Source organism: Acinonyx jubatus, chromosome A1, assembly GCF_027475565.1.
Source record: "Acinonyx jubatus isolate Ajub_Pintada_27869175 chromosome A1, VMU_Ajub_asm_v1.0, whole genome shotgun sequence".
NCBI lineage: Eukaryota > Metazoa > Chordata > Mammalia > Carnivora > Felidae > Acinonyx > Acinonyx jubatus.
Window position 1 is genome coordinate 208,071,627 of NC_069380.1, and position 26,766 is coordinate 208,098,392.

The window sequence follows — 26,766 nt, forward strand, 5'->3', positions numbered from 1 at the left end:
AAAAGTCGTTATCAGTTTTCTGCCTCTAGAAACCACTGAAAATCTTCATTTTGCAAGTTCACAAGGTGCTTTGTACTACTAACCCAAGCCAATTAGTAGCTAAGATACAAAAAGCTGTACTCTAGAATATTTTTATAATTCTGATTAGGCTAAATATACCTCAGAGAATGTGAAAACTGCCTAACTTGAATCATTCCGCTCATGATTCCAGTTCTGACAGTGTAACAAAGGCCATTTGATGAAAATGAAGATTACCAAAGAGTCAGGCCATGCATTTTTATTTGCAATTCTTTTAAATGAGCATAAGCATTATTTGGATATAAATGCTTCTTCAAAAATTGTTGTCTCAGATGTTTTAAGCATTTCTTGTGCAACTTTATGTATGTTATTAACTTGCTCTCTCAAAATTAGTTTAGCTCATCTCCTATCTAGTGCAAATACTTATTAATAAACTTAATCAACTCAGAGAAATATAAAAACTACATACTTTCCTAAAATTTGGGTCTGAAAAACCTCTGTGGGTATTATTCTTTAGATTCCAAGTATAAGATATTTTTCAAATATTAAAAAAATAAAGAAATGTGGATTAACATAAAACACAAGGGATTTAGATATCGGAGAGACGTGCTGTCTCTGCTTTACCAGCACTGTGGACAAGAGTGAAACATGGAGGCTTTCTGAGTCTAAGTTTCCTTACTTAGAAATGGGGGGCAACAATACCCTACTTGGAGAGTTTTTAAAAAATAAAGATAATAAGATAAAATAAAGTGGCCAACACAGACTGACATATAGCAGGTTCTCAATAAATAGTAGCTATTATTCTTTTCCTGAGGTCACAGGAGAGACTATCATTAATAACCACTGTAGCATAAGCAGTGTAGATTGCAGGAATTAGTATCAAAACGTAGTCCTGCTCCCCTGTGAAATATAAGCACATTGTATCCTACTGGAATGATTGACAGCTGGTACGGGCCAGTAAAATATCACTAGTATAGGTATCTTAAATTGGAAGATAGCAAGCAAACCACTTAACATTTCTGGACTCAGAAAAATGCATAATGAGAAAGAACTGAGTAAAATATTGTTGGAATATATATAGTATGTGTACCTTGAATGACACCTCTGTGCCCATGGCTGTTATGACTCATCACAGAAGCACCATTCTATAATAGTTTTGATGTGATCACAGGATCCTTCTCAACACAGAAGGCCAGATTGGTATTGTCATTTAATATGAGTTTCTTATCCCTGACCTAAAGCTACATTCTCTGATTCTGAACAAATAACAGTATAAAATGGATTAGATATGCGTGCAGTGGAGGGCTTTTGAATCAGAAGGAACGATGACACAGATCATTAGAAAAGGAACTAAGAAGTTGGAGGAGTTCTCTCTGTACGTTTTAGAAAAAGATCAGTCTTTCATTAAGATTAATACAACGCCATATTAAAGGATTATCACCTTACCTCTGCCTCTTTTTTCTTTTTCATCATTTTTTGTGCCTCAAGTGCTTTCAAAGTACGATTTGATGCAGGTTTAGGAATCTGAATGATAGCTGCTTGGATTTTGGCCATTATTTCATTTTGTCGTCTTCTGCTCAAGCGTTGCTGGATATCCCATATACATTAGTTTAGTTATTCCACTCATTAGAACAACAGGCTATATTATATGCTCACAGGTACACATACATACATTTTTCCATTGAAACTTTCAGAACTCAGCAATTTACCAATGGACTAAGTGTCACAACTGTGTAATGTTAGGAAGCAGATGTCAATATGACTCATCTTTTTTTTTTTTTTTTAATGTTTGTATTTATTTTTGAGAGAGAGAGAGAGAGAGAGAGAGAGAGAGAGAGAGTGAGCAGGGAAGGGACAGAAAGAGAGAGGGAGACACAGAATCCAAAGTAGGCTCCAGGCTCTGAGCTGTCAGCACAGAGCCCGACACAAGGCTTCAACTCATGAGCCATGAGATAATGACCTGAGCTGAAGTCAGATGCTCAACCGAATGAGCCACCCAGGTACCCTCAATGTGACTCATCTTGAAAAGTATAATATTAATACAATTTTGGAATCACCAAATTATGCCTATCAAATGTGTGTGTCTTCATTCTGGGTGATGATACTAAAAGGGTAATAAAAATGCCTCAAATACAAAGAAGAATATAATTCTTTCTTAATTCCACCTTCCTGACCTGCCCAATAATGTAAAGAGAAAATGCTGTCTCTAAAGATGGTCTGCAGAGAAAGTTCCATCTAGGAGATGGTCTCTAGGAGGACTTCTGGGGAACCCAGAAGAAATGACAAACTTCCCCAAAACTCAGTCACACTTTAAACAATGAATTCAGAAGCAACCTCAAATATTGGATTAAATACTGAATTATGTGATACCATTATTGGATCATCTCTTCTCTATGTAGGCAGTAACTATTTTAAGTAGAAAATAAGCAGGAGGGTACAAGTAAAGAAAAATAATAGTGAGAATAAAATAAAATATTAAAAAAAATAAATGTTCTAAGAAGGAACATGTAAAGGGTCTCCTGTGTGGCTCAGTCAGTTAAGCATCCGACTCTTAATTTCAACTCAGGTCATGGTCTCACAGTTCATGGGATCAAGCCCTGCATCAGGCTCTGTGCTTATAGCGTGGAGCCTGCTTGGGATTCTCTCTCTCCCTCTCTCTTTCTGTCTTCCCCCTGCTCATGCTCTCTCTCTCTCTCTCTCTCTCAAAATAAAGAAACATTTAAAAAAAGTAACATGTAAAATTAATCATGGCTTTACTACTAAAGCATTACATTAAAGAACTAATAAGAGCATTAGCTCCTATACCAAAAGATGAGAAACTTTAGTTAACCACCAACAAGTCAAAAATTATAATTTAAATATATTTAAATTTTTTCTTGCCATTTTACTTTCCAAAACCTAAAGATCTTTTCGTCTTTAGAAAACCAGGAATACATAGGCTTTGCCCTTTGTCCTATTTGCTTTCTACATTGTTAACATAAGTTATTTCAGAATATTTAATGGTTTCATATTTCCTTTCTCCCAACTTTCTTTGGAGACTTTCTGCATTACACTTGATGCATCACAGTTAGGCTGGTTCCTTAAAAATTAGAGTGCCAGCACTTGGTTTCAAACACTACTTTAAGAGTGCCTCGTCTCCTTGCCGTGCAATGTGAAGGGGAAGCCCAACCCTTTACTCTCTGGCAACTAATGGGATCGTAAGATCTGCCAGAGTTTGTCTCTCGTCGTTCCCTCCCTCCACACAGGGAGATGACTACATCCAGGATATTTTAATTTCTTGTCATTCTAAATATATGAATTTAACAAGTGATTTATAGTGCAATGAAGAAAACTATAATCCTTTTGCCTGTAGTTTACACATTCCATATACCTAGTCGTCTGAAATTCTCTTAAAAATCTTTAATGATTCCACACACCAGTCAGGTGCTCATGTTCTTAAAGGCATAGGAGATCACTAAAGATTTTCAAAGGAATTTGAGAAACAGCAGGGAATTAGTCAAAGCAAGAGGGGCCAGAAAGAAGTTAAGAGATGTTTAAGGGTGTTGGAAAGGGAAGCAAACAGAAAATCACCCCACATTGCCAGGATGAGAAAAATGAGGCAGGACAGGAAGACCAAGGGATTGCAGAAGAGGAACCAGAGAGGCGGAATCCCGTTCCACAGCCCTTAGTGGGGAAAACAGCCGTAAGCCCTCACTGGAGCAGTCAGTAGCAATCCCCCATCGCTAAGGCATCAGAAGCATTAATTTCAACCAGGTAACTTAAAAAAGAGATCAAGTGGTCCTGCCACTCCAGAGAATGGCAGTTCTTGTTCTTGGTCTCAGGGAGAGGTGACAGCAGGAGTGGGGATAGAGAAAAGGGGAAACTGAGGGGAGAGAAAGGTGAGAGTGGGGCAGAGCACGAGTCAAAGGAACATGCAACTTGAGCCACATTAATGCTTATGCAATGTGTACCATCGGCATAAATCGCAAACAGTATACTACTATGCACTAATGAATTTCTGGAAAAGTTGTACTATAAAACCTTTTCAGTATTAAAACATCTTTGTTCTTCCTTGAGTTTTTGAAATTTTTCAGGTTTCTCAGAATGCATGCGGACAAGATCTTCTCTCATGTGTCTATATTTTTCTTGAAACCTGTGTGTAACCCGCATCAGATTGAAATCAGTTTGACGTGGTATCAGGTTTCTAAGTCTCTAAATGAAGAAAGTATTTCAAAAGATTTCGTTACTAGAAAATAAAAGTGTATTGTCATTATAAGCGCACATAAAATTTGTCTTCAAAATAAAATTTCTACAAAATACTATTTTTGATGGTTAAACTAAATTCAAGCCCAATACTAATCACTTATATCTTTAATTTACATAAAAACAATAAAAACATGATCTGAATTCCTTCTTATAAAATAGTCTCATATATACTTTTATATTTTTTGCCCTGAGTTTAATTTTTAATAAATAGTATTCATTACGTGAATGAATTCTTAGAAGTACATTTTCATAAGAATAATTTTATAAAACCAATTCAACATATACGAGATAATATGAGAAGCCAGATTCTTTCCATTATTTAAGCTACCTCCTAGCAAAGAGTGAAGAAACATTGAAACTTCCAGGCCACTGGGAACGAGAGTGTAACAATATAAGAAAATGAACGTCAAAGCAATATGGCTGATGCTTTTAACGTCAAAGCAATATGGCTGATGCTTTTAACTAAAATGTTTATATCCAAAAGTAATCTCCTTAAAAGCCAAAGACTTACTAAAAGTTTTTTTTTTTTGTTTCAAATGTTACTGTTGCTCAAAAAATTTTTGGTCCTTCTCTTCTAAAACCGCCTCAGTAGATACTGGCACTTACTCAGAAGATCGTTTAAGGACCTATCAGCTGACTTTACGCCCATACACACCTTCCTGCTTTTCTCATCGTTAAAAATCGCCCAGCCTCCCTCTTCAGAGGCAACAAAAATGCCAGGTCCTTGAACATCCTATTTTTCTACCTCAATACGATATCTAGATCTTCAGCTTAATTATTATCCTCTCCCCAACCCAGGAAATACCCACTGAGAGATAATGGAGTCTACTGTTAAGAGTAGAGACCCAGTGCCTAGGTTTGTTACAACTCTACCCCCTACTAGCTGCATTAAGTTGGGCAAGTTACTGAATCCCTCTACATCTCAGTTTCATCATCTGGAAAATGGGAATAACAAAAGCACCTATCTCATAAGAGTGTTGTGAAGATCAAAGGAGATAACAGATGCACGGCCCCTGGAACAGGGCTTTGCACCTCCCTGTGTACAATCAATAAGTTTTAGTCAATATTATTATGCAATAGACACCTGAATTTTCTTCCATCTGGTATCAAAGAAAAAGGCATGTCTAACTCCTTCCTAACATATCTCCTCCTCCACCTGGTCCATCAGTTGCATCCTCTTTTCTTCCCTTGAGAACCTTGTTCCACTTGGTTCTCACACCAGTCATCTCCTGCCACTGATTCTTTTTCTCAACTGGCAAGTTGTCCCGGTCTCTATGTCCATAAAGGAAACAAATAACCTCATGTTTCTCTTGAGCTTCTCTCCTGCAGCTACTGTTCTCATTTTCTCTTCCCTTTTCCCTCCACATTTCTTGAATGAATAGTCTATGCTTCAGTCTTCTTCATCTCAATTGACTATTCAACTCACCACATTCCACACTACTCCACTGAAACATTTTTCTCTCCCCTGAATTTTATCTCCAAGGGGATTGGGACCATCCTTGTGCTGGTCATAGTGCAACTGCCTAACATAAAATAGGAACCCAACAAATATTTGTTCAACAAACAAATGATTGACTCTGGGAAGGTCACCATGGCCAACTTTAAACCTAATGGTTTCTTTTTGGCCTCAACTACACAGCTCTTAAAGCGCTTGTTGCTGTTGACTGTTTTACACTTAATAAAGAATTTTTTGTGTATTGTTTCCTTAAAAACTGAAAAAAAGAGCCCAACTCTGAGGCAGGTGGAGATAATCAATTTTGTTTTTAACAGTTGGGAAAATAGAGAAATAGAGGCTGAGAGTGTTTCAGGGATTGGTTCAAAGTTAGTCACCTTGCACGTGAAGGAGGCAGGATGGGATACCATGTTCTTTGGCCGTAAGCCTAATCCAATTCCAGCTCTCCATGGCTGCTGAGCTCATTCTTCTACCAGGCTCATAAGACTGGTGAGAATAGGAAAATCTGAAAGTGCAGACGGCCCTCACATCTATTATGTCATTGTTTCTTCATAAATTCAATGTACATGTTTAATTGTTTCCATTTCTATTTAGTGCACTCCATCAGGGCAGCACACCCCATTATCCTAGAGGCCTGGAAGAGTTAATGTACTTCACTTACCATAAGGAAATAGCACAGGAACTAGAGAGAACCGTCAACTAAAACGTTGTATCGATTAACCAAAACACACTTAATGACAATTTGCAATGTTCAAATCATTGCACCAGGCATATTCCTTGAATTTAAAGAACTAAAAATCTTGTGAGGCCTTATGACAGATAAATCATGAAAGTCAGCCAACAATATCAACAGCAGGAGTTTAACACCAGAGAGTGAGAATTATGTGTGCCCTAGGAGGAATCCATGTGTACTGGGAAGGTTGCCACAGAAGTAGATGGAGAAAAGCTTGCAGGAAGAGGAGAGATGAGAAGTATAAGCTTGGGTGAAAGGGAGGGAGGAGCAGAGATATACAAGAGTTGTTCAAGGATAGGTTGCTGATCAATGTAGAAAAGACAGACTTTATGCTGTAGACTATGAAGAAATGCAGTCAGAGAGGTTGAGACCATTTAGTGAAAGATCTTGAATGTCAGTGAGTCCAGGTTGGAGACAGGACATATGTAAAATGAGAGGTTTCTGACCAAAGAACCCAGTGCAAGCGGAATTTTGGGAAGATTCATCTAGCAGTTGATTGACGTCTGGCAGAAAGCCAGAAGACCGGGAGAAATGTTAGTAGGTTGTGGTAGTAATTCATGCAGGGATATGAGCAGATATGACAGAGGCAGAAATAGGGAGAGGAGCAAGGCATGAAAACACTTGGAATTAGGAACACACAGAATTTGATATACTAGTAGCCATGTGAAGGGAGACGTCAAAAATGGATACATGAATTGAAAATATTAACATAAAACAAAACCGAAGTATGGCCAATAACATACATAAGGGACACAGATACCCAATGGGGCTTTTTTGAAATGCAACATCACTGTCATGTCTCCTTACCAAGTTTTACATGGTGGTAGGCTTATGTTTGTGTACTTACGTCTCGAAAAGCCTCACTTTTCATGCTTTGGTGTCTGGCGTTTGCTGGGGGCTGCATGGTTCGCATTTCCACTGTGGTCAGCCCACTTTTCTTCTTTTTCTGAAGAACAGTGTACAACTGATACAAAAGTTTTGTTGCCGCCCCAGGCTTTTCTGTGATGATGCTGTGGGCCACATTCTGATCAAACTGCACACCCAGAAGGTGAAGTGTTGGCTCCAAGCGAGAAAAATTATTAAGTTTGGCACTTGAAACTCTAGGCATTAAAATATTTTACATAATTAGACACTGACATTGAATTAAAAACAACAAATATCCAACGCATGATCATGATCTGAATTATCCCATGGTCTTTACAATATATCGTTCCTCTGTAAAACCACTCAGTCATGTAAATACATTGAAATTTTCTACTGTCCACAACTCCACCCACTTACTTCTCTTGAATGGTGAAACTAAAACTCATTTTATACACTTTTCTGCTTAAATAGATGCTAGAGTTTTTATAGGAAGTCAATACAAAAAACAGATAACTAAGTGCTTTCTTCTAAACAGAAAAACAACTATGGTTTTAAAAAATATTTTACTCAGAAGGCAAAGCTGTAATTTAAATTTCCATTTCTTTAGGGGTGCCTGGGCGGCTCAGTCAGTTAAGCAGCCAACTTCAGCTCAGGTCATGATCTTACGATTTGTGGGTTCAAGCCCCATGTCAGGCTCTGTGCTGACAGCTCAGAGCCTGGAGCCTGCTTTGGATTCTGTGTCTCCCTCTCTCTCTGCCCCTTCCCTGCCCATACTCAGTCTCTCTTTCAAAAATAAAAAACATTAAAAAAAATAAATTTCCATTGCTTTAAATGACATTATTACATGAGTCTGAAAATAGCCCTAAATGTTGTGCTGACAACTTTAACAACAATCCTCTCAGGCACTGTCAGAAATATTTAATTAAATAATATTAGCTAAGCAATCTAATTAATTATGCAATCTTCACTTTAAAGTTTCTATTACTACTTCAAGAATCAGTAAAGACTTTCTAATTTTAAGTTATCTTTGAATCACCTATGAGATTTTAATAAGTTTATTAAAGTCTTACAAAGATGAATACGATGTATTCCCTGCCCTTGAGGGGCTCACAGCAGGACAACACATGAGTGAACAAAAAATGATAAACTGAGGTAAGTGTTGGAATATGGGTCTCAAATGATTTAGGGCTGTCAATGAGCCTATGAATCTAGTGACAAAAAGATGGCCAAAGAGATGCTGTATGCATTTTCAATTCTTGGGCCTCTTTATGTTCCAACTAGATGCAAATATCAGTTTTAACCACTGGCTTATTTCCTCCTTATTTTAACTTGCCAACATTCAGTGTTGGAAAAAATATACTGAATATACTTGAAGGATGGAACAAATATACAGGAAAAAAACATACTGGATATACTTCAATATAAGTCAAAGTCCCAACCTCCCTCAACCCCACAAAAAAAGATTCTGTAGTTAAAAGGGGGTTGGCACCTATTGGGTAGAATTTCTCATATAGGGTTTTTCACTCAATGACTTCATTTTGGACTATAAAGTTATTTGGGGAAGACACAATGATATTCAACGACCTCAATTAAGTGTGTAGAGGTTTATAGAGATTCCTTCACACTTAAATTTTTTTTTTTTTTTGATCACAGATACCACAGAAAATCTGATGAGCGCCATGGAACCTGTTCCACAAGAAAGAAAACACATCCGTGCATATACACAAAATATGTATCCCATTTCTGGATGTTTGTGAAACTCCTAAAATCTAGCCTAAAAGTGCCCATTCACCACAAATTAAAAACCCATGCTCTAAAAGGAGGTAGGGCTGAGGAAATATATGAATGATTTCTAAATATGAATAAGGAGTCAATATCATGGGAAGACCAATGTTAACAAAAATAGTGACACAGTAACTTGATTTCCTTTTCTAGTTATGTGGTGTAACTTACTGTCCTAGTTCCTCCATTTACTATTATTCTTTCAGCAGAAATATTTGGCAAAGTATACTTAGCATATCAAACCACATCAACAAACTTTGAATACAATACAATAGTTTGAATTTATAAAAGAGAAACAGGTCTCTGAGGGGCTGAGAAGAAATATTGGATGCTACAGGAAATCTCTAAGTAAGAGTAACATTTTTTTAGGTCTTCTTATGTCCAGGTTTGCAGTTTGCTTCCCCACAAATGACCTTACAGTTTGATATGACAACCATCTGCCTAAAATGAGTAAAGGAGACCACGTTTTGCAGGGTATAGTCGCAAAGGACAGTTAGGTCAACGATTGTGCCTACCTTCCCTGGACAGGCATGTGACACCCCTTCTTGTTCTCCCCACACAGTTATTCTTTCATGCCCTTCCTATCCTAAAAGCCCCATATGTCTTGCCTACAACACATATTTGGAAAGACCACCAGAGAGCCACTTGTCAGAGCTTTGGCCTGGATCATAACCTTGGGCTACAGAGATTAGGGGCATCAAAATTCAGGAGGGAAAATCCCAAAGCAAACACTATCCATTTGCAAACTTTATCAAAACTTAGCCCTGCACCCAGTAAAAGTGGAGAGCACTTCCTCTCCTCTGACTTGTTTTACATGGCCCCAGGAATGCAGTGTAAGCCTATTAGTATTAAACATCAGCTACACATTAGGCTTTAAAATGGCTATTATGAACTGGCTGAAGAGCCAGGTATAACAGTGCTTCTCTCTGGAAGTTTTTAATACATAAAAACAACATTTTAAGAGCATAACTAGTGTGTAAACTGGTGGAAGTCCACTCTTGGCATAGCATATGCTCAATCAGTTTGCATGAAAATCAACATGTTTTTGTATACAGGCAAACTGTAAGGACATCTTTGCTCTGGAGACAGAGTATATGACGCAAATGATAACCTCTGAGGGAATAAGGAATGTATTCTGGGAAAAGTCTTCTCCTCTATGTGTAGTGTTTGTTTGTTTTTAATATTTGATGTCTCAGTTTTCTTACAGCAAATCCCCAGATGTTGTATATATGTTGCATAGAGGGTAGTGAATGGGCAAGGGGAGAGGAAGAAGTTTGTCTTTCCTTGCTTTTCTTTGTTGACTGGACAAAAACACGCTACTGGTAATTTGAGCATGGAAGGGTTTTCCCTTTCATACAAAGTGGAAGGAAGATAATCAAGAACAAAAACCTCATTTGAGACAAATCCCCTCCACAGTATTATTTTTTTCATGAGCAAGCAATGCCATCTGTAGGATGTAACATAAAAAAGAAAGTAATAAGTTCATGGCAACTCATGTGACATGTTTGTTCATGATCATTTTAGCATTACATTCATTGGTTTAGGAGATAAAACTTTTGTGTCTCATACTTTGGTCGCCACAATTCTTAGCTTAGCTGATTAGTGTTTATTTTGTACTTATTCCTAGTCTAGAACTTAGAGGGAAAAGCAAATTTTCTTGTGATTTTTCTAAGACATAAGACATTCTTAGGATTATTTAAATTATTTTAGGTATCTGATACATGCAGTTCTTATTTGCCAAGAGATTATCTAGCTTCTCTCCTCCTTGTCACCTGGTGAGGGAACACATCTTACTTACAAGGTAAGTAGAAGCTGTCCCCCCAGGGATATCCAAGCTCCTTTACATTTTATTCTTTTAACTGATCTGCTCATTTTTCACCCTGTGAGGTGAACTAAACATATCCTACAACAGAGAAGTCTTTCAGAGTTAGATGAGTTCTCAGAATTAAGAAGTTCTAAGGCAAATAACTTCAGTTATAGGCAACATTTATATTTTAGACTAAAGACACTAAAAATATGAAACAAAAACTCCAAATCATGAGCCCTAGCATTAGACATCTGCCTAAAAAACAGGCTTTGACAAAGAAGGATGCTTTTCCCCATTAAATACACTACTACGAAGGTCACATCCATGGATTTACTGATCCTTGCCTTCTTTCAAAGACCATGTGCCCCTGGGGAAAAAAATTGTGTTGTTCCAAGAATTCAAGATGAATAGAATTTGGTTGTCTGAACAAGTGGGTACCTCTTCTCACATTAAGGAAATGATTCTCAGTGGGCTAGAAAGTTAGTTAGTTGTTTGCAGCGGGTGAAAAAGAGGCTGTTACATATGATATTACTCAGGGGCACCCCTGTCCAAGGGTGGGGCAAGAGTATGACACTGTCCTGTGCTCAGCTTGCCAATCCCTGTCCCTGATGCAAGGCTGTTACAGCCAAAAAGGGGTTCCTCTCCTTTGCACAAAGGCCTCTCTGTTCACTAAGACCTGTGTCTTTACAACTGTGTCCATCCAGATGAGGTCCCTTTTTCCATTTCACACAAAGAGCCTCTATGGCCCTGCTGACAAAAGCTAATTTAGTATACCTGAAATACTACATACATCATCTGGCTGGTATGGTGCTTTAAGTCGTCTATGGCTAAACAGGCATACTTTCTGACATCATGCATTTATTCAATAGAAAAATATGATTGTGTGTCAGCTATGGGCCAGGGACAATGCTTGGAGCACAAAGAATAATCATACATACTGTGCAACTTTCAGAACTGGAATTTAAAATAACAAGGAGATACCACAATACTCCTACTAGAATGGCCTAAATTCAAAACACTGACAGCGCTAAATGTTGGCAAGGATGTGAAGCAGCAAGGACTCTCACTCACTGCTAGGAAGAATGCAAATGGTACAACCACTCAGGAAGCCAGTTCATTCCTATAACGAAACGTACTGCTATCACATGAGGTTAACAACTGTGCTCCTTGTTATCCACCCAAAGGAGTCGAAGTGTTATGTCCACACAAAACCTACATGTGGATATTTATAGCAGCTTTACTTATGATTGCTAAAACTGGGAAGCAACCAAGATGTCCTTCAGTAGATAAATGGATAAATAAACCGGTATATCCAGACAATGAAATATTATCCAGTGCAAAAAGAAATGAGCTACCAAGCCATGAGAAGACATGGAGGAAATTTAAATGCATATTTCCAAGTGAATGAAGCCGAAAGTCTACTATTGTATCATTCCGACTATATGACATTCTAGAAAAGGCAACCCTATGAAGATAGTAAAAAAAAAAAAAAAAAAATCAGTGGTTGCCATGGCTGAGGTAAGGGACAGAGGAGTAGGTGGGGCACAGAGGATTTAGGGCAGTGAAAATACTACCTATGATACTATAATGGTAGCTATAAGTCATTCCACATTTATCCAAACCCATAGAAGGAAAAACACCAGGAATGAATCCTAATATAAACTACTCACTTCGAGTGAACATGAATCACACAGGTTTATCAGCTGCAACAAATGCACCACTCTGGTAAGGGGAGTGGATAATAGAAGAGGTGATGAATGTGTCAGGGCAGGGGCTAAATGAAAAATCTCTGTGCTTTCTTCTCAATTTTACTGTAAATTTGAAACTGCTTTAAAACATAAAATATAAACGAAAATAGGCAGAGATTGAATAACATTTCACCAGTGAAGCTATACAAATGACGAATAAGCAAGTACATGAAAAGATGCTCAACATCATTAGTCATTAGGGAAATGCAAATCAAAATCACACGAGATACTACTTCACACTGACTAGGTAACTATAATAAAAAAGACAGTAACAAATATTGATGAGGTTGTGGAAAAACTGAAACCTTCATCCATTACAAGTGTGAATGTAAATGATACCAGCACTTTGAAAAGCAATATGGGTGTTCCTCAAAATTGTAAACACAATTGTAACCCAACAATTTCACCCCTAGGCATATACCCAAGAGGAATGAAAACATTTCCATGTAAAAACACAGTGTTCACAGCAACACTGTTCATAGTAACCAATAACTCATATCCACCAATTAATGAATTGATAAACAAAATGTGGTATATCCAATTGAAATTATTCAGCAAATAAACAGTAAGTAAGAAGTACTGATACATGCTACAATATGGATAAACCTTGAAAACATGATCAGTCACAAAATATACATATTGTTTGATCCCACTGATACATAAATGTGTGAAATAGGGATATCTATAGAGACAGAAAATAGATTTGTGGGTACCAGGGGCCAGGTGGTTAGTAGCTATGGTTGTGAATGTACTAAACACGTAAATATGCTTAAAACCACTGAATTGTATGCTTTAAACTGGTGAATTACAGTCTGTGGATTATATCTCAATATAGCTGCTAAAAACAAAAAAAAATATTACGGGTGTTTTTTTGCCAGGAATCTGTATGTTGCTTTACTTCTCTTAAAAGAGAGAAGCAATGAACAAAGTAAGAAGTAGTATGGCCTCAAATTTCAGAAATATAGGAGATCCTAAAATAGGTCCCATCTAGAGAGGGGGTTTTGCTGCAACCATATAACTTTCACTCCTCTGTGCTCCTGGGACAATGAAGCATGCATATTCCAGGAGCCAACAATTTTCATATCAATGGTGTGTTTGGCTGGTTCAGGCTTGGAAGGGATCTTGTGGCTCATGATCCTTTTAAAGTTAACTCTGGGAGCTAAAGCCATCCAAATGCCAAAGGAAATGACCCTTTTTAGAAAGACTCAATCTCACTAACCTGCTTTCTGAAAATTCTGAAAAATCACCCTGAAGTTCGAACTTGTGCAGAATTTCTCCAATTAGATAACCACTGGAAAATGCCTTTGCAAATGACTTGGGACCTGAATTTTAAAACATAGAGACAGAAATGTAAAGATAATGTTGCATATAGAGCATCATTATATTCATTATGTATACATAGAGTAAAATTCCATAACTTAAATTCAAAATGCTGTGAAAGTACTTCTAGAAATATCTTTTAATAATCAAATAAAAAGACTGAAGTTTAACAGTAGATGCCTTATAAATATCCCTGAATAAATATAAATCGATACTTGATGACATACGAAATTCTGAAAGAAAACACAACTTTTGATCTAATTAAACAAAATATAACCAATAAAATTTATCGAGACAAACTTAGATCTAAAAGCAAACCTTCAGGACCATCTGGGTGACTCAGTTGGTTAAGTGTCTGACTCTTAATTTTGGCTCAGGTCATGATCTCACAGTTCCATGGGATCGAGCCCCCAGTTGGGCTCTGCCCTGTGAGCATGGAGCCTGCTTGGGATTCTCTCTCCCTGTGTCTCTCTCTCTCTCTCTCTCTCTCTCTCAATAAATAAACATTTAAAAAATAAAAACAACTTCAATTTATTTTACAAAATTACATTCCAATACCCTTGTTATCAATTCAGGTTATGGACGATGACAGCATATTCTGGCCAAGTGAGGTGCAATCTAACCTTAGTAAACCTTAAGACTTAATTTCAACCTTTTTACAATAGAAATTTTTAAAAAATCATCTATCTGCACCTTCTCAAATAAAGCCTACCAAATATAATCAGGCTTTCCCTTGGTGGTTCCAGAGGTTACTCTGGTCCAGTTGTTATCCTCTGCAATGACACAGATAGCCCAGAGGAAAACAGACTTTGGAGCCAGAGACATCTATGCTGGCATCTTGACTCTGCCCCTGACTAGCTGTGCAACCTCTGGCAAGCTGCTTAACCTCCCTGAGCTCCAGTATCCTCATCTCTAGAACAGAGATAACCGTATCTACATCTCTCTTGAAGAACTATTTTATTATTTTATTATTTTTTGAGAGCCGTTTTAAAGATTAGAGGTAATGTCTCAGGACTGCTTGGCTCTCTGCCTGCCCCATAGTAAGCACATAATGTTCAGGAAAAAATTTTAAGTGTTAATAAAATTTGTTTTTTAAAAAATGTCCTTAGTTTGGGGTCACTTGTATTTTTCTTATGAAGTGAAGGACATTGGGTTACAATGCAGAACTGATACACAAAATAAATTATGTTATCATAGGACAAAGCTATCATCTCTTAAATGATTTCAAAATCCTCCCAAACCCTCAATGTGCTTCTCTCAGGGTCCTTCAGGCAACAGCAGTCAAACACCATATATCACTGCACTACCACAAGCTCCTCCGTACCAGATTGTCCTCTTTTATCTATCTGACTAGTAACGAGGTGGTTAATTGATTTTGAAGAAATAGCATTTCTTCCAGATCTGTAGAAATGATAGTTGATGTGTGGTTGCGGTCGAGTGAGGTGAGTCACAGAGACCTTACTCAGCATACTACACATTATCATAAGGATAAAACTAGCATATCTGACACCAGCCCACAATTTCACCCAAAGCTTATTTTATATTCTTTTTTCTTTAATGTTCATTTATTTTTAAGAGAGAGAGAGAGAGCACTAGAGGGAGAGGGGCAGAGAGAGAGGGAGACACAGAATCTGAAGCAGGATCCAGGCTCTGAGCTGTCAGCAGAGAGCATGGTGGGGGGCTTGAACTCACAAACCCTGAGATCATGACCTGAGCAGAAGTGGGAAGCTTAACCAATTAAGCCACCCAGGCGCCCCCAAAATGGTTACTTATTTATTTTGAGACAGAGAGAGAGTAGGGGAGGGGCAAAGAGAGAGGGAGACACAGAATCCAAAGCAGGCTCCAGGCTCTGAGCTGTCAGCACAGAGCCCGACGTGGAGCTCGAACTCACAAACCGTGAGGTCATGACCTGAGCCGAAGTCAGGCATTTAACTGAGTCACCAAGGTGCCCCAAAATATTTTATATTCTTAACAATACCCCAATCCTTAGGTTGAATCAATATATAATAAAGTAATTTAAAATGGTATCAATTATGCCCATTGATTCTGTTTACTTAGGGCCAACTCCAGAACCATCTAGCATCAGAATCTATTGACCGTGTCTCTTGGCATCATACAGAAGTAGTATTTGAAGCAACTGAAATCCAAATGGCTTTCCACCTCCAAAGGGAGGAGATGTGCTATGTCCTCCTCCTGAGTCACGGCTGCTTTCTCCTTCCCTCCAAGACCTGACACTGTTGGCCACCAATGCTGTTACCTGGTCTTGGCTGCCACCATCATCCTCACCGTGCCATCTGGGCTGCTCTGGCTGTGCCTTGCACCTCTCTGTCTGTTGCTTTCTTCTTCCTGGGGTGTTGTTTTGTTTTGGTTTGTTTTGGTTTGTTTTGGTGTGGTTTTGCCCTTCTCTCTTCCCTGGCCCATCCTTATTCTCCTCTTTTCTGAGGGGTCATCTGACATACAGCTATTGTCAGACAATGGATTTCTACTAAGAATCTAAAGACTGTTTATTGCTTTGCATTCTGAAGCTGTTGTTATGTCACCATCAGGTAGTTCCAGTCCCTCTCCCTTCCCCTGGAATTTGCACTATGTCTGTTGTTTGTTTGATTGAATACCTGAAGTGCAGCCCAGGAATAGGGGGGAGGGGGGCGACATCTGTATACTGTTCTAGGGAACATCTGTATCCTACAGTGTCACCCTCAGTGACGAATGGCCTTTAGTAAACTGTTTGCTACAAAAGGGTCACAGAAAAATAAAGTCATAGTCCACTTCCTTTAAAATGCATGACATATTAAGAGGGCAATTGATAGGAGTAAAATAGAGGCATTTATGGATATAAAGGGCAAAGAACAGTAAACACTTATTATTTCATTGTCAAATAGTTCACTGCAAGTAAACACATACAGAAACATGTCTGCAGCTTTGTATGCATAGGACACTTCAGCTTTACCGTGTGCTAAATAAGCAGAAAAGCGAACAGTGAGTGAAGAACGATAGCGAGTGGAAAAACATGTAGAAAAAATAAAAGAAGAAAAAAAGATGAATACATGCAAGAAATTAGACAGGAAAGAAGATAATGAAGAAAAGTATACAAGCTAGGAATACATAGATTAAAAAGTATGAGAAGACAGGTAAGAGGCCAGAGAGAGAGAGAAAGGGAGAAGACTGTGGGGAAAGAAACAAGAAGGATAAAAAGAAAAAAGCAAAGGAAAGCTTATTTTTTTCCCTTTACTTCATTATATTTTTCTTCCCACCAAATGTTCCTGAATCCCATGATGAATTTCATGACGGCCACCTCTATAAGTTAATTTGCAATAAAAATTGGAATTTCCTATGGGAAAGAAGAGACAGGTTGGCTCCAGGACAAGAACAATGAATAATATGAGAAATAAACAAACTGTGGAGCCCAGTGATATTCTTCATCCTGAGTTCTGACATAATTTACATCTGGGATCAGGTCATTCAGCAACAAATGACGTAAGTTACATCTGGGTTGAAGGTCATTCTGCAATAACTCAACCTGGCCTCCAAACTTCCAAACTCCACGCCTGATCCCTATCACCACACTTTTCTTTTGCTGCAGTGTTTGCTGTGGGCCTTTGTGGAAGGTCTAGATGAGGCAGGATTCAGCACATGAAATGACCCATGTGCTTCCCACCAAAATGGCTCTGAGCCAGCTGGAGAAAGCACATAAAGGAGATAAGCCTTCTATATTCCAAAATGGTTAAGAGGAGAGCATAGTCTCTGGGGAAACATTCTCCTGGTTTGACTCCTTGCTCATTTATAAGCCACCAGACTTTGGGCAATTATAAATGTCTCAGTTTCTTATCTTTAAAAGAGGAAGAGTGATGGCTTCTACGCCATAAGAGTTAGTTTGAGAATTAAATGAGATATTGCATGTAAATGCTTTGCATAATTCCTAGCATATAATAAGTGTTCAGCGACATTTTTTATTATTATTATCACTGCTTCCTAATTTAAGATAATAGGTCATATTAATTACAGGTCATATAATTCAGGAGTTCAATGACTACAGTACAAACATCCTTATTTAAAAAGTAATTCAATATTCAGAGAGCAAATACTTGACATTGTCCCACCAGAAGCACGTGTAATCAAACACAGTTGATCCCTACAGTAAAACACTTCAATGGGAGAATTAAAAATTAAACATGGCATTGCAACATTTCTGGTCAAGTTTTGCCACCCAATGAATAAAGAGATACTTGAATTTTAGAATCGTGAAAAAGGGTCTGTAGACCTATACATTCTATGCTCAGTGGTCTTCACTCTACCTTTACTAGAAGAGCAAAGACCTAGTCTGAATATCAGCCACATTTTAAAAGCCAAGCAAATTTACTTTCATTTAAGAGAGAGAAAAGCAGCTGCTGATGACTTGGAATTGACCTAGCCCCATCAGGCCTTGGTGTTCCTAGGAGTTGGCCTGGCACTCACAGCTAGTCCTTGGCATTCTCCTGCCAAACAATCAATTTCACAGCACACCAACACCAGACAAGGCCACTCTGTGACCCTGATAGATCAAGACAAAAACAAAATTCCTTTGTAATCTTCTGTGTATTCAGACCAAAACAATATTGTCCAAAACACAAAAAATGACCCCAAATCTCCCTATTCTGGCCAATATGTTTTCTGCTTTTTTACCAATAAAATCTTTGTCTTGGTTTATCCTCTCCAGTTCCTAGATAAGATTTATTAAGATATCCAGTCATAGAGTTGCCTATGCTTCTTGACAGGATCTAATTCAGAGCAAAGCACTGCTTCCTTGAACTCTTCTCAATAAATACCTAACACAAACCCAGAAGCTTTAAGTCCTTTCTAACACCTTCTTACTGAATGACCCACAGTTCCCCATGGTATGTGTTTTCTCTTGTTGGCTACAAGTCAATAAACCCAACTTTGTTCAACTATAGGTATGTATCCTGTGGTCTTTGACTGGCGGATATTGACAGCTTATTTTCTTCCAGTATAACAAGAAGATGATCAAGCCTTTCCTTTGAAGACTTTATAATAATTCTCAAGATTTTCTATCTGAAACAAATTCTCTATATCATTCTAATCTTCTTTGATGGTTCAAATATTAGGTGGCATTCTTTTCTTGGAACTTTATACCTTGAAAATTTTGACATTGTTTTATACAACAGCCTTCAGCTATCAGACTTGGTGTCTCAATTTCCAGCCAATGGAAGCCAAATTTTAACCAAGGAAAATGCTGCTGAGCTGGCCAGGAAATATCAAAATCTGTCGTATTACAAGAGAGACAGTATATTTCCCAAGTACCCTAAGGAATGAAGTATGAAAAAATGTGTGGTTTAATGACACCAGGTTAAAAGTGGAATGAAACTGCTGAAAGTAATCAATGGTAGCGAAATTATGGAAAGAGACCAATTTCCATCAACTAATGAATAGATAAAGAAGCTGTGGTGTATATATATATATATATATATATATATATATATATATATATACACACATGTATATATATATATATATACACATGTATATATATATATACATGTATATATATGTACATACACACATATATATACATATATGTATATATATGTGTATATATATATATATATCTCATATGTGGTGTGTGTGTGTGTGTGTATATCAGGATCCAATTATATATGTGTGTGTATATATGTATGTATATATGTATATATATGTATACATATACATATACACAATGGAATATTAATCAGAGATCAAAAAGAATGAAATCTTGCATTTGCAACAAAGTGGATGGAACTAGAGTGTATTATGCTAAGCGAAGTAAGTCAGTCAGAGAAAGGCAAATACCACATGATTTCACTCATATGTGGAATTTAAGAAACATAACAGATGAACATGGGCGAAGGGAAGGAAAAATAAGATAGAAACAGGGAGGCAAACCATAAGAGACTTTTAAATATAGAGAACAAACTGAGGGTTGCTGGAGGAGGGGGGATGGGCTAAATGGGGGATGGACATTAAGAAGGTCACTTGTTAGGGGTTCCTGGGCAGCTCAGTCGGTTGGGTGTCCAACTTCAGCTCAGGTCATGATCTCACAGCTGTGTTCACAGCTCAGAGCCTGGAGCCTGCTTCAGATTCTGTGTCTTCCTCTCTCTGACCCTCCTTGGCTCACATTCTGTCTCTGTCTCTCTCAAAAATAAATAAACATTAAAAATTTTTTTTAAAAATAAAGAAGGGCACTTGTTGGGAGGAGCACTAGGTGTTATATGGAAGTGATGAATCATTGGGTTCTACTCCTGAAACAAATACTATGCGGTATGTTAACTAACTTGAAATTAAATAAATGAGTAAATAAAAATAAGCAGAGCCTCTGAAATCACAAAGATGAGGATTAAAGTACCCAGGGTTCTCAAGATGAACAAATCCATAAAGTTCAGCCTAAAACATACTTTTGCCTCACTCATAGACTCTCATGTAATAAACAATTAGTTTCTAGGTGCCTATTATGTGACAGGTGCTATCATAGGTGCTATCCTAAAGTAAAGGAAATAAAACAGTTGAAATAATATTTATTGAATATCTAGATCTAGTGTAGATGTTAAGCACTGTGGTAGGTGTTCTCCATTTCCAATCTCATTTCATATCCTTCCAAATATAGAGTTGTTTTTGTTTTTTTTTTTTTTTACCATTTCTTTCAGTTGAAGTTTGGTTACATATGTTACATAGTGATTTGACAACTCTATACCTTATGCTGTGATCACCCTAAGTGTAGCTACCATCTGTCACCACACAACACTATTCAATACCACTGACTGTACTGCCTATGCTACACCTTTCATCCCCATATCTCACTCATTCCATCACTGGAACTAGCACACTTACTATTCTTACTTCTTAGAACTTAAAATTGGGACCTAGAGATTATTTATGCTTCAGATACTACAAAGTTGATAGAGAAACTTAACTTTCCCAAGTGCAATTTTCTCTTTATTGCACCTCTGCTACCCCTGATAACAATGTTTAAGATTATTGAACAAATGAGGGGTGCCTGGGTGGCTCAGTTGGCTAAGTGTCTGACTCTTGATTTTGGCTCAGGTCGTGATCTCATGGTTAGTGAGATCCAGCCTTGCATGGGGCTCTGTGCAGGCAGCATGGAGCCTGCATGGGATTTTCTTTCTCTCTCTCTCTCTCTCTCTCCCCCCCCCCCCCCATCCTTGGCTCATGTGCATGCATTCTCTCTCTCTCTCTCAAAATAAATAAACATTAAAAATTTTTAAGATTATTGAAACAATTAAAATATGCATAGTAAGGTATTTACATTTTCAATATAACCACACCCAGAAACCAAAAGAATACAGACTACTAGTATATACTCATGTTTACAAAAGATCTGATCTGTAACATAGAATTCAAAGGCTTCTACTCATTTATGGAGAATGTTACATTACAATGCTAGTTTCCTCATATGATGAATTCATATGAGTTTTGTAAAACAGAAGCAATGCTTATTCTTGAAAATAAGTGAGAACTCCTAAAGAATTTTACAGCAAATCTTTTAGTAACATTACATTATTTTTCATTATAGAAACAACTGCATGAAAACAACTGCTTGAATTTCAGATGTAATTTTGTGTCGAGCAACTTTTTGTATTCCAAGGCATTTTAACATATACATCTAAGTGTTATTCTCTGGGAGAAATGGTCTTGTTAAATTAAACTCACTGGAGATCTTTAGCTTTGGCAACAAAGCTTTGAATCTTCATATATTAAGGCTAATCAAATCTCTGGTGACTCCCAGAAACCTCATTAAATGGAGGGAGACTATTCGCAATTGAGGATCATTGGAATTTATTTTCTTGACTGCTGATTCTCAGGGTAGTCCTGGCAATACAAAATTCAATATAGTATGCTTTATCCAAATTGACTTCTACCTTTCAGAATAATGCGGAAATCAATCGCCTTTGGCTGTGTTGCCAACAACTGAACCATTATTTAACCTCATGAAGGCAGCAAATGCACTCACTTGGCATTCTCATTGTTTTCTTTGTCCTAGCAAACAATGTATGGATTGTCCCACTTCTCTCTCTCTTTTTTTTAATGTTTATTTCGAGGGAGAAGGAGAGCACAAGCATACAAGCTCACAAGCAGAGGACAGGCAGAGTCAGAGAATCCCAAGCAGGCTCCAAGCTACCCGCCCAGAGCCCAACAGAGGGCTCAATCTCAGGAACCATGAGATCATTACCTGAGCCAAAATCAAGAGTCAGCCAGCCACTTAACCAAATGAGCCACCCAGGCGCCCCTGAACTAAACCACTTCTTTTGAAAATTTTTTTTAATGTTTATTTATTTTTGAGAGAGAGAGAGAGTGGGGGAGGAGCAGAGAGAGAGGGAGACACAGAATCCAAAGCAGGCTCCAGGCTCTGAGCTGTCAGCACAGAGCCCAACACGGGGCTCAAACTCCCTGACCGCAAGATCATGACCTGAGCTGAAGTTGAACATTTAACCGACTGAGCCACGCAGGCGCCCCTAAACTGAACCACTTCTAAACAAACACTGATAAATCCACCTTTGCCATTTACCTATCTAGGAATTAGGTTATACCTTGTGAAGTTACAACATGCCTGGGTGGTTGAATTTGGGTACTTCTTATAATTTCAAACTGAACAGTAATCCTTATAAAAGGAGCTCAAATGAATACTCTTGGGAGAGTTGTGTTTTTTAAAAAATATATATTCCCTAACTAAATTGCAATATACAATATAGTGCCTAAGAGAACAAGTCAAGGATCTAGCCTTGTGACCACTAGCTGTGTGACCCTGAACAAATTACCAAGCTTCTCAGCTTCTTTTACTCATCTTTACAGCTGTAACAATGTCTCGTAGGGCCCCTTCTTCTTTTTTGTTTTTTTTAGAATTTAAAAGAACAAAACAAAACAAAACCCCTATGTAAAGGGCTTAGCACAGCATCTGGTACAAGTGTCTAATAATATTTTCATGTATTATTTTTTATCCTTCTTTCATTTATAAAACTCATTTAAGAAAATAATTCATATGTAACCCCCCCATTCTACTTTATTATAGATCCTTACTCATTTCAATTAAAAGATGTTAAACATCGTTTTCTCCTTTTTTTTCATGTGAAGCTTCATCTTCTTTTTTGATTTTCTATTTGTAATGTTATGTTGAATGTTCCTTTCAAATTATGAAGGTAATACAAGCAATAAGCCAACTAATGCAGATGTATAAAGAAAAGCCAGCAATCTTCTCCTTTCCCAGGGTAACCAATATCTACACACTATTTTACATCCTTCCACACTTTTCTCTCTGCTTATACAAACAATATGAAGATTCAAGCATATGTCAATAGCCTAGTACATGGCTCTCCACACATTCTTCTATGTTCAAAACAGCTATATATACACACACATAAATATGTTTGTGTATATTTATTTCCTAGTTGGTACAAAAATGCAGTTATACTCCTCACATAAGCTATAACTTTTATGTTTTACTTGACAAAAATACATGAATATCCTTTAGGTCAAAAGTTATAGCATTAACTCATTTTTTCTAATAACTGCATAACAATCTGTAGCATGAATATAAAATCATTTATCCAAGTATTCTACTCTTGAAGGATATTCAGATTGTTTCCCATTTTTTCATTTTGTCCCTACAAGCCACGTAGCAATAAACATCCTTGTTCAAATATCCTGACATACTGGTGATTTTATTTTTGTATGATAGTTTCTGAAGAGTGAGATGGAGCATTTATCACGCCTCAAGTATTATTCTAATATATTTACTATTTATTACTACATTTACATTTATTATCTCATTTAATCTTGACACGACTTGATGAGATAGTGTATTACTCCTATTTTGAGTATCATGAAATTTAGGTAAATAAATTGCCCAAGGTCACCAGCTAGTGGTGGCTAAGTGATTTCGACCCAGGCAGTCTGGCTTCCAAGTCCTTGCTCTTAACACAACCCTTATCTAGAAAATTGCTCTATTACTTTCTCCAGAGGTTGTAGCCACTTACTGTATTTCCATGATAGTTCCTATAAACCATGCCAAGCCTTAAACTACACACCATAAAAGGGCTTCTCTAATGGCTGGAATCGACAACTGGCAGTGTGCTTCCTCAGATGCCCAGATTCTATCTTGCTTCCAAACACATTTGAATGTGCTTCCTATACTCTCAAAAGCCTTTTACAATGTGGAATTTGGTTACATCAGTCTCTTTAGGCTTCAGTTAGTGGTTAGGATCAAGAAATAAACATGTATTCCTAATGAATGGGATGCGGAATACTGCAGCTGTCTCCCTAACAACTTCAGGGAAGCAGACATCTGGAATTTTCCATTCATAGTTTATGTTGCTAACATGCTCCCTTAAGACCCCTCCCATCTTTTCACCTTCACAGAAAGAAGTAATTCCTTTCCCTCTCAAAGCCCAAATTCCAAAACGGATTACAATTACAACTACTACAATTATAATGGCATACTACTATTACTATGTTTCTTATTAATTTTACTTACTTTCCTCAAAAGTGTTTCAACATGCAAGAGCCCTGGGGATTTGAGCAAAGGGTGTGCGTTTTACAACTCAAGTAAATGAACCAAATTAAATTCAGCAATCTGTAGCTGCTTTTCTGTGGAAGAGTATAACTTAAGGGAATTATAATGCAATTTGGCTCCTATGGTAAGAAAGGAATAAGAAAACTGCTAAGCATTGTCCTGAGATCAGCAGCACATTTTAGGTGCGAAACAGGGACAAAATGGGACGGATCATAGAATCCTGGGAAAGAACTGATAGCAGTTCCCAGGGAGTATGTGGGTCTTGGTTCAGCAAAGAAAGAGTCTAGGGTTTAAGCTTTAAGAAATGCAACCGGAAGTGCACCAATGGTAAAGAGCCTAAGGCTGATAATAAATGTTTTGTTGCGGCAGAAACACTCCTGATCTAGCAAATTCCACGGCTGACCTAAGGTCGGGTTGGCACTATTGCCCTTCTGGTAGCAACGCGGCATTATGCGAGGGCGCCGCTGTGAAAACAGACGGAAACGATTTGGGCTGAAAACCTCTTGCCTTGAGCAAAAACCATACCAGCTGGAAAACGAAGTGCTGAAGAAACAACAGAAAGAAGCGGAGGTGGAGCATAGCCGCTATGTCGGAATTCCGCGGCTGTCCTAGAAATTGCCTGCATGTACAAGTGCCTCTGTTGGTGTGGGAGTTAGAAATTTTGGATGGCAACTTCATGGCTGGGATAAAAAGTTTAGTGAGTAAAGTCAGCTTTAGTGAGTAAAGTCAGCTTTAGTCAAGAGTGAAGAGTGGTCAGAAATAGCTAATGTGTGTAACTGTTGAGCTAAAACTGCTACAGCTGGTAAATGTTTACATGGTCTGCATTAACTCTTTTCGCACAGCCCCCCCCCCCCCCCCCTCCTGCTAGGTAGTTGGGTACGGAAAGTATTGTCGGATTTTACACTGGAGGAAACACTCAGAAAAGGCTTTGGAACTTGTCCAGGGGCACACATCTAGTACAGCCCTAGCTGGCCTGAAGGCTTCCTTATTGCATTGGCTTGCCAGCACATGAGTCTAAGGATTCGAAGGGAGTAATGTCAGGGCCAGACAGTAGAGTTCAGCAAATTCTTCTCTTCATAGGAACAAAGGAGACCTCCAAAAACTGTGCTTAGAAGGGCACAGTAGGTTACAAACTGTGGGGTCGGGCCCACCATGACGATGGGTAACTCGGGAGCTGCAGAATGAGAATGGGAGAAGCTCAAGTGAGCTGGACTGGGGCCATCGGACCCGCCAGGGGTGCTGCTGGGGGCCCCGCAGGCGCCTGGACTCCGCAGCTCGCGCCTTCCCCGCCACCTTCCAACAGCACGCCGAGCTCGGGGCCCTGAGCCCCCCGCTGGCCCCTAGCCCGCTCTCCCCGGGCTGTGTCACTCACTCACGGTCTGGGACACCTTCAACTCTTGGTTGAGCCACTGGCACAGGATCTCCGACATGGCTCGGCCTGCGCCTCTTAACAACACGCAAGGGTAGGAACGCGCGGGAAATCCAGGCTCCGGCCCCGCGTCCTCTTGTTGCCACGGGCAACTCGTTGCTAAGGAAGCGTATCCAGGTCGGAGGTTGGGCAAAGGCTGGGGCAAGAGGGGCGCCAGAGTCCAGCCGCGCAGGACGGAAAACCGTGGCCCGCCCCCTGCCGGCGGGTAAGGCCGGGACGCACGCAGGCGCCGGGGGCTCTGCGGTGGCGGTGGCAGAGACGGCGGGGGTCCTGGGAGAGGGGCTGAGCGGTGGGGGAGGAATGGGTGGGCAGAGGGAGCGACGCAGGAGGTCATGGCCGAGCGAGGGCTTCTTGGACGAGCAGAAAGAGAGAGAAAGAGTCTTGACTGAAGGGGAATTACTTTTCTTCCAAATTGTCTTTTAAAAAAAACCTATAGAAGCTCGTGCTCTAATGACAGCCATTTATTCATCGATTTACAAATTGCTAGGTTTAATGGCTAGCTATATTGTGTGGTTACCTTGGCAAGAACAGAATGTGTCTTATGCATGGTTTGGTCCCAGAGCTGTTACGGGGCCTAACACCCAGCAATCCTTAGGTAATTTTTGTTGTTAGCCGACCAACAATTAGGGTAATTCCTATCTCTATGTTGTTTTGAGAGGTGAATATTTAATGAGCTTGTTTTCTGGTCAGTTTTGCCTTCCAGGTAATTATTTTACAATTGTATTTTGACAAAGACTCTTCCCTTGAGCAAACGAGTCAGGTTCCTCTGAATTCTCTTCTCCCAGAGGCACAGAACTTGAGTTCCTTCCTTAGCC

The 26,766-nt window shown here is 38.7% G+C and overlaps 1 protein-coding gene across 2 annotated transcripts in view; it reads right to left on the reverse strand.

Annotated features, from left to right (window-relative positions):
• SPEF2 (sperm flagellar 2) overlaps window positions 1–26,207 on the reverse strand; it is a 180,404-nt gene extending 154,197 nt beyond the window's left edge. The window contains exons 1-5 of one of the 2 annotated variants that reach the window (XM_027075275.2): window positions 25,895–26,207; window positions 13,870–13,972; window positions 7,297–7,549; window positions 4,039–4,209; window positions 1,465–1,605 (exon numbers count right to left, since the gene is read on the reverse strand). In XM_027075275.2, coding sequence (XP_026931076.2) covers window positions 1,465–1,605; window positions 4,039–4,209; window positions 7,297–7,549; window positions 13,870–13,972; window positions 25,895–25,952 — 726 coding nt within the window. In that variant the 5' untranslated portion in view covers window positions 25,953–26,207. Of the gene's footprint in view, window positions 1–1,464; window positions 1,825–4,038; window positions 4,210–7,296; window positions 7,550–13,869; window positions 13,973–25,894 lie in introns of those variants that run through there. The other variant, XM_053201534.1, reaches the window with a different exon arrangement.
• Window positions 26,208–26,766: the final 559 nt, after the last annotated feature.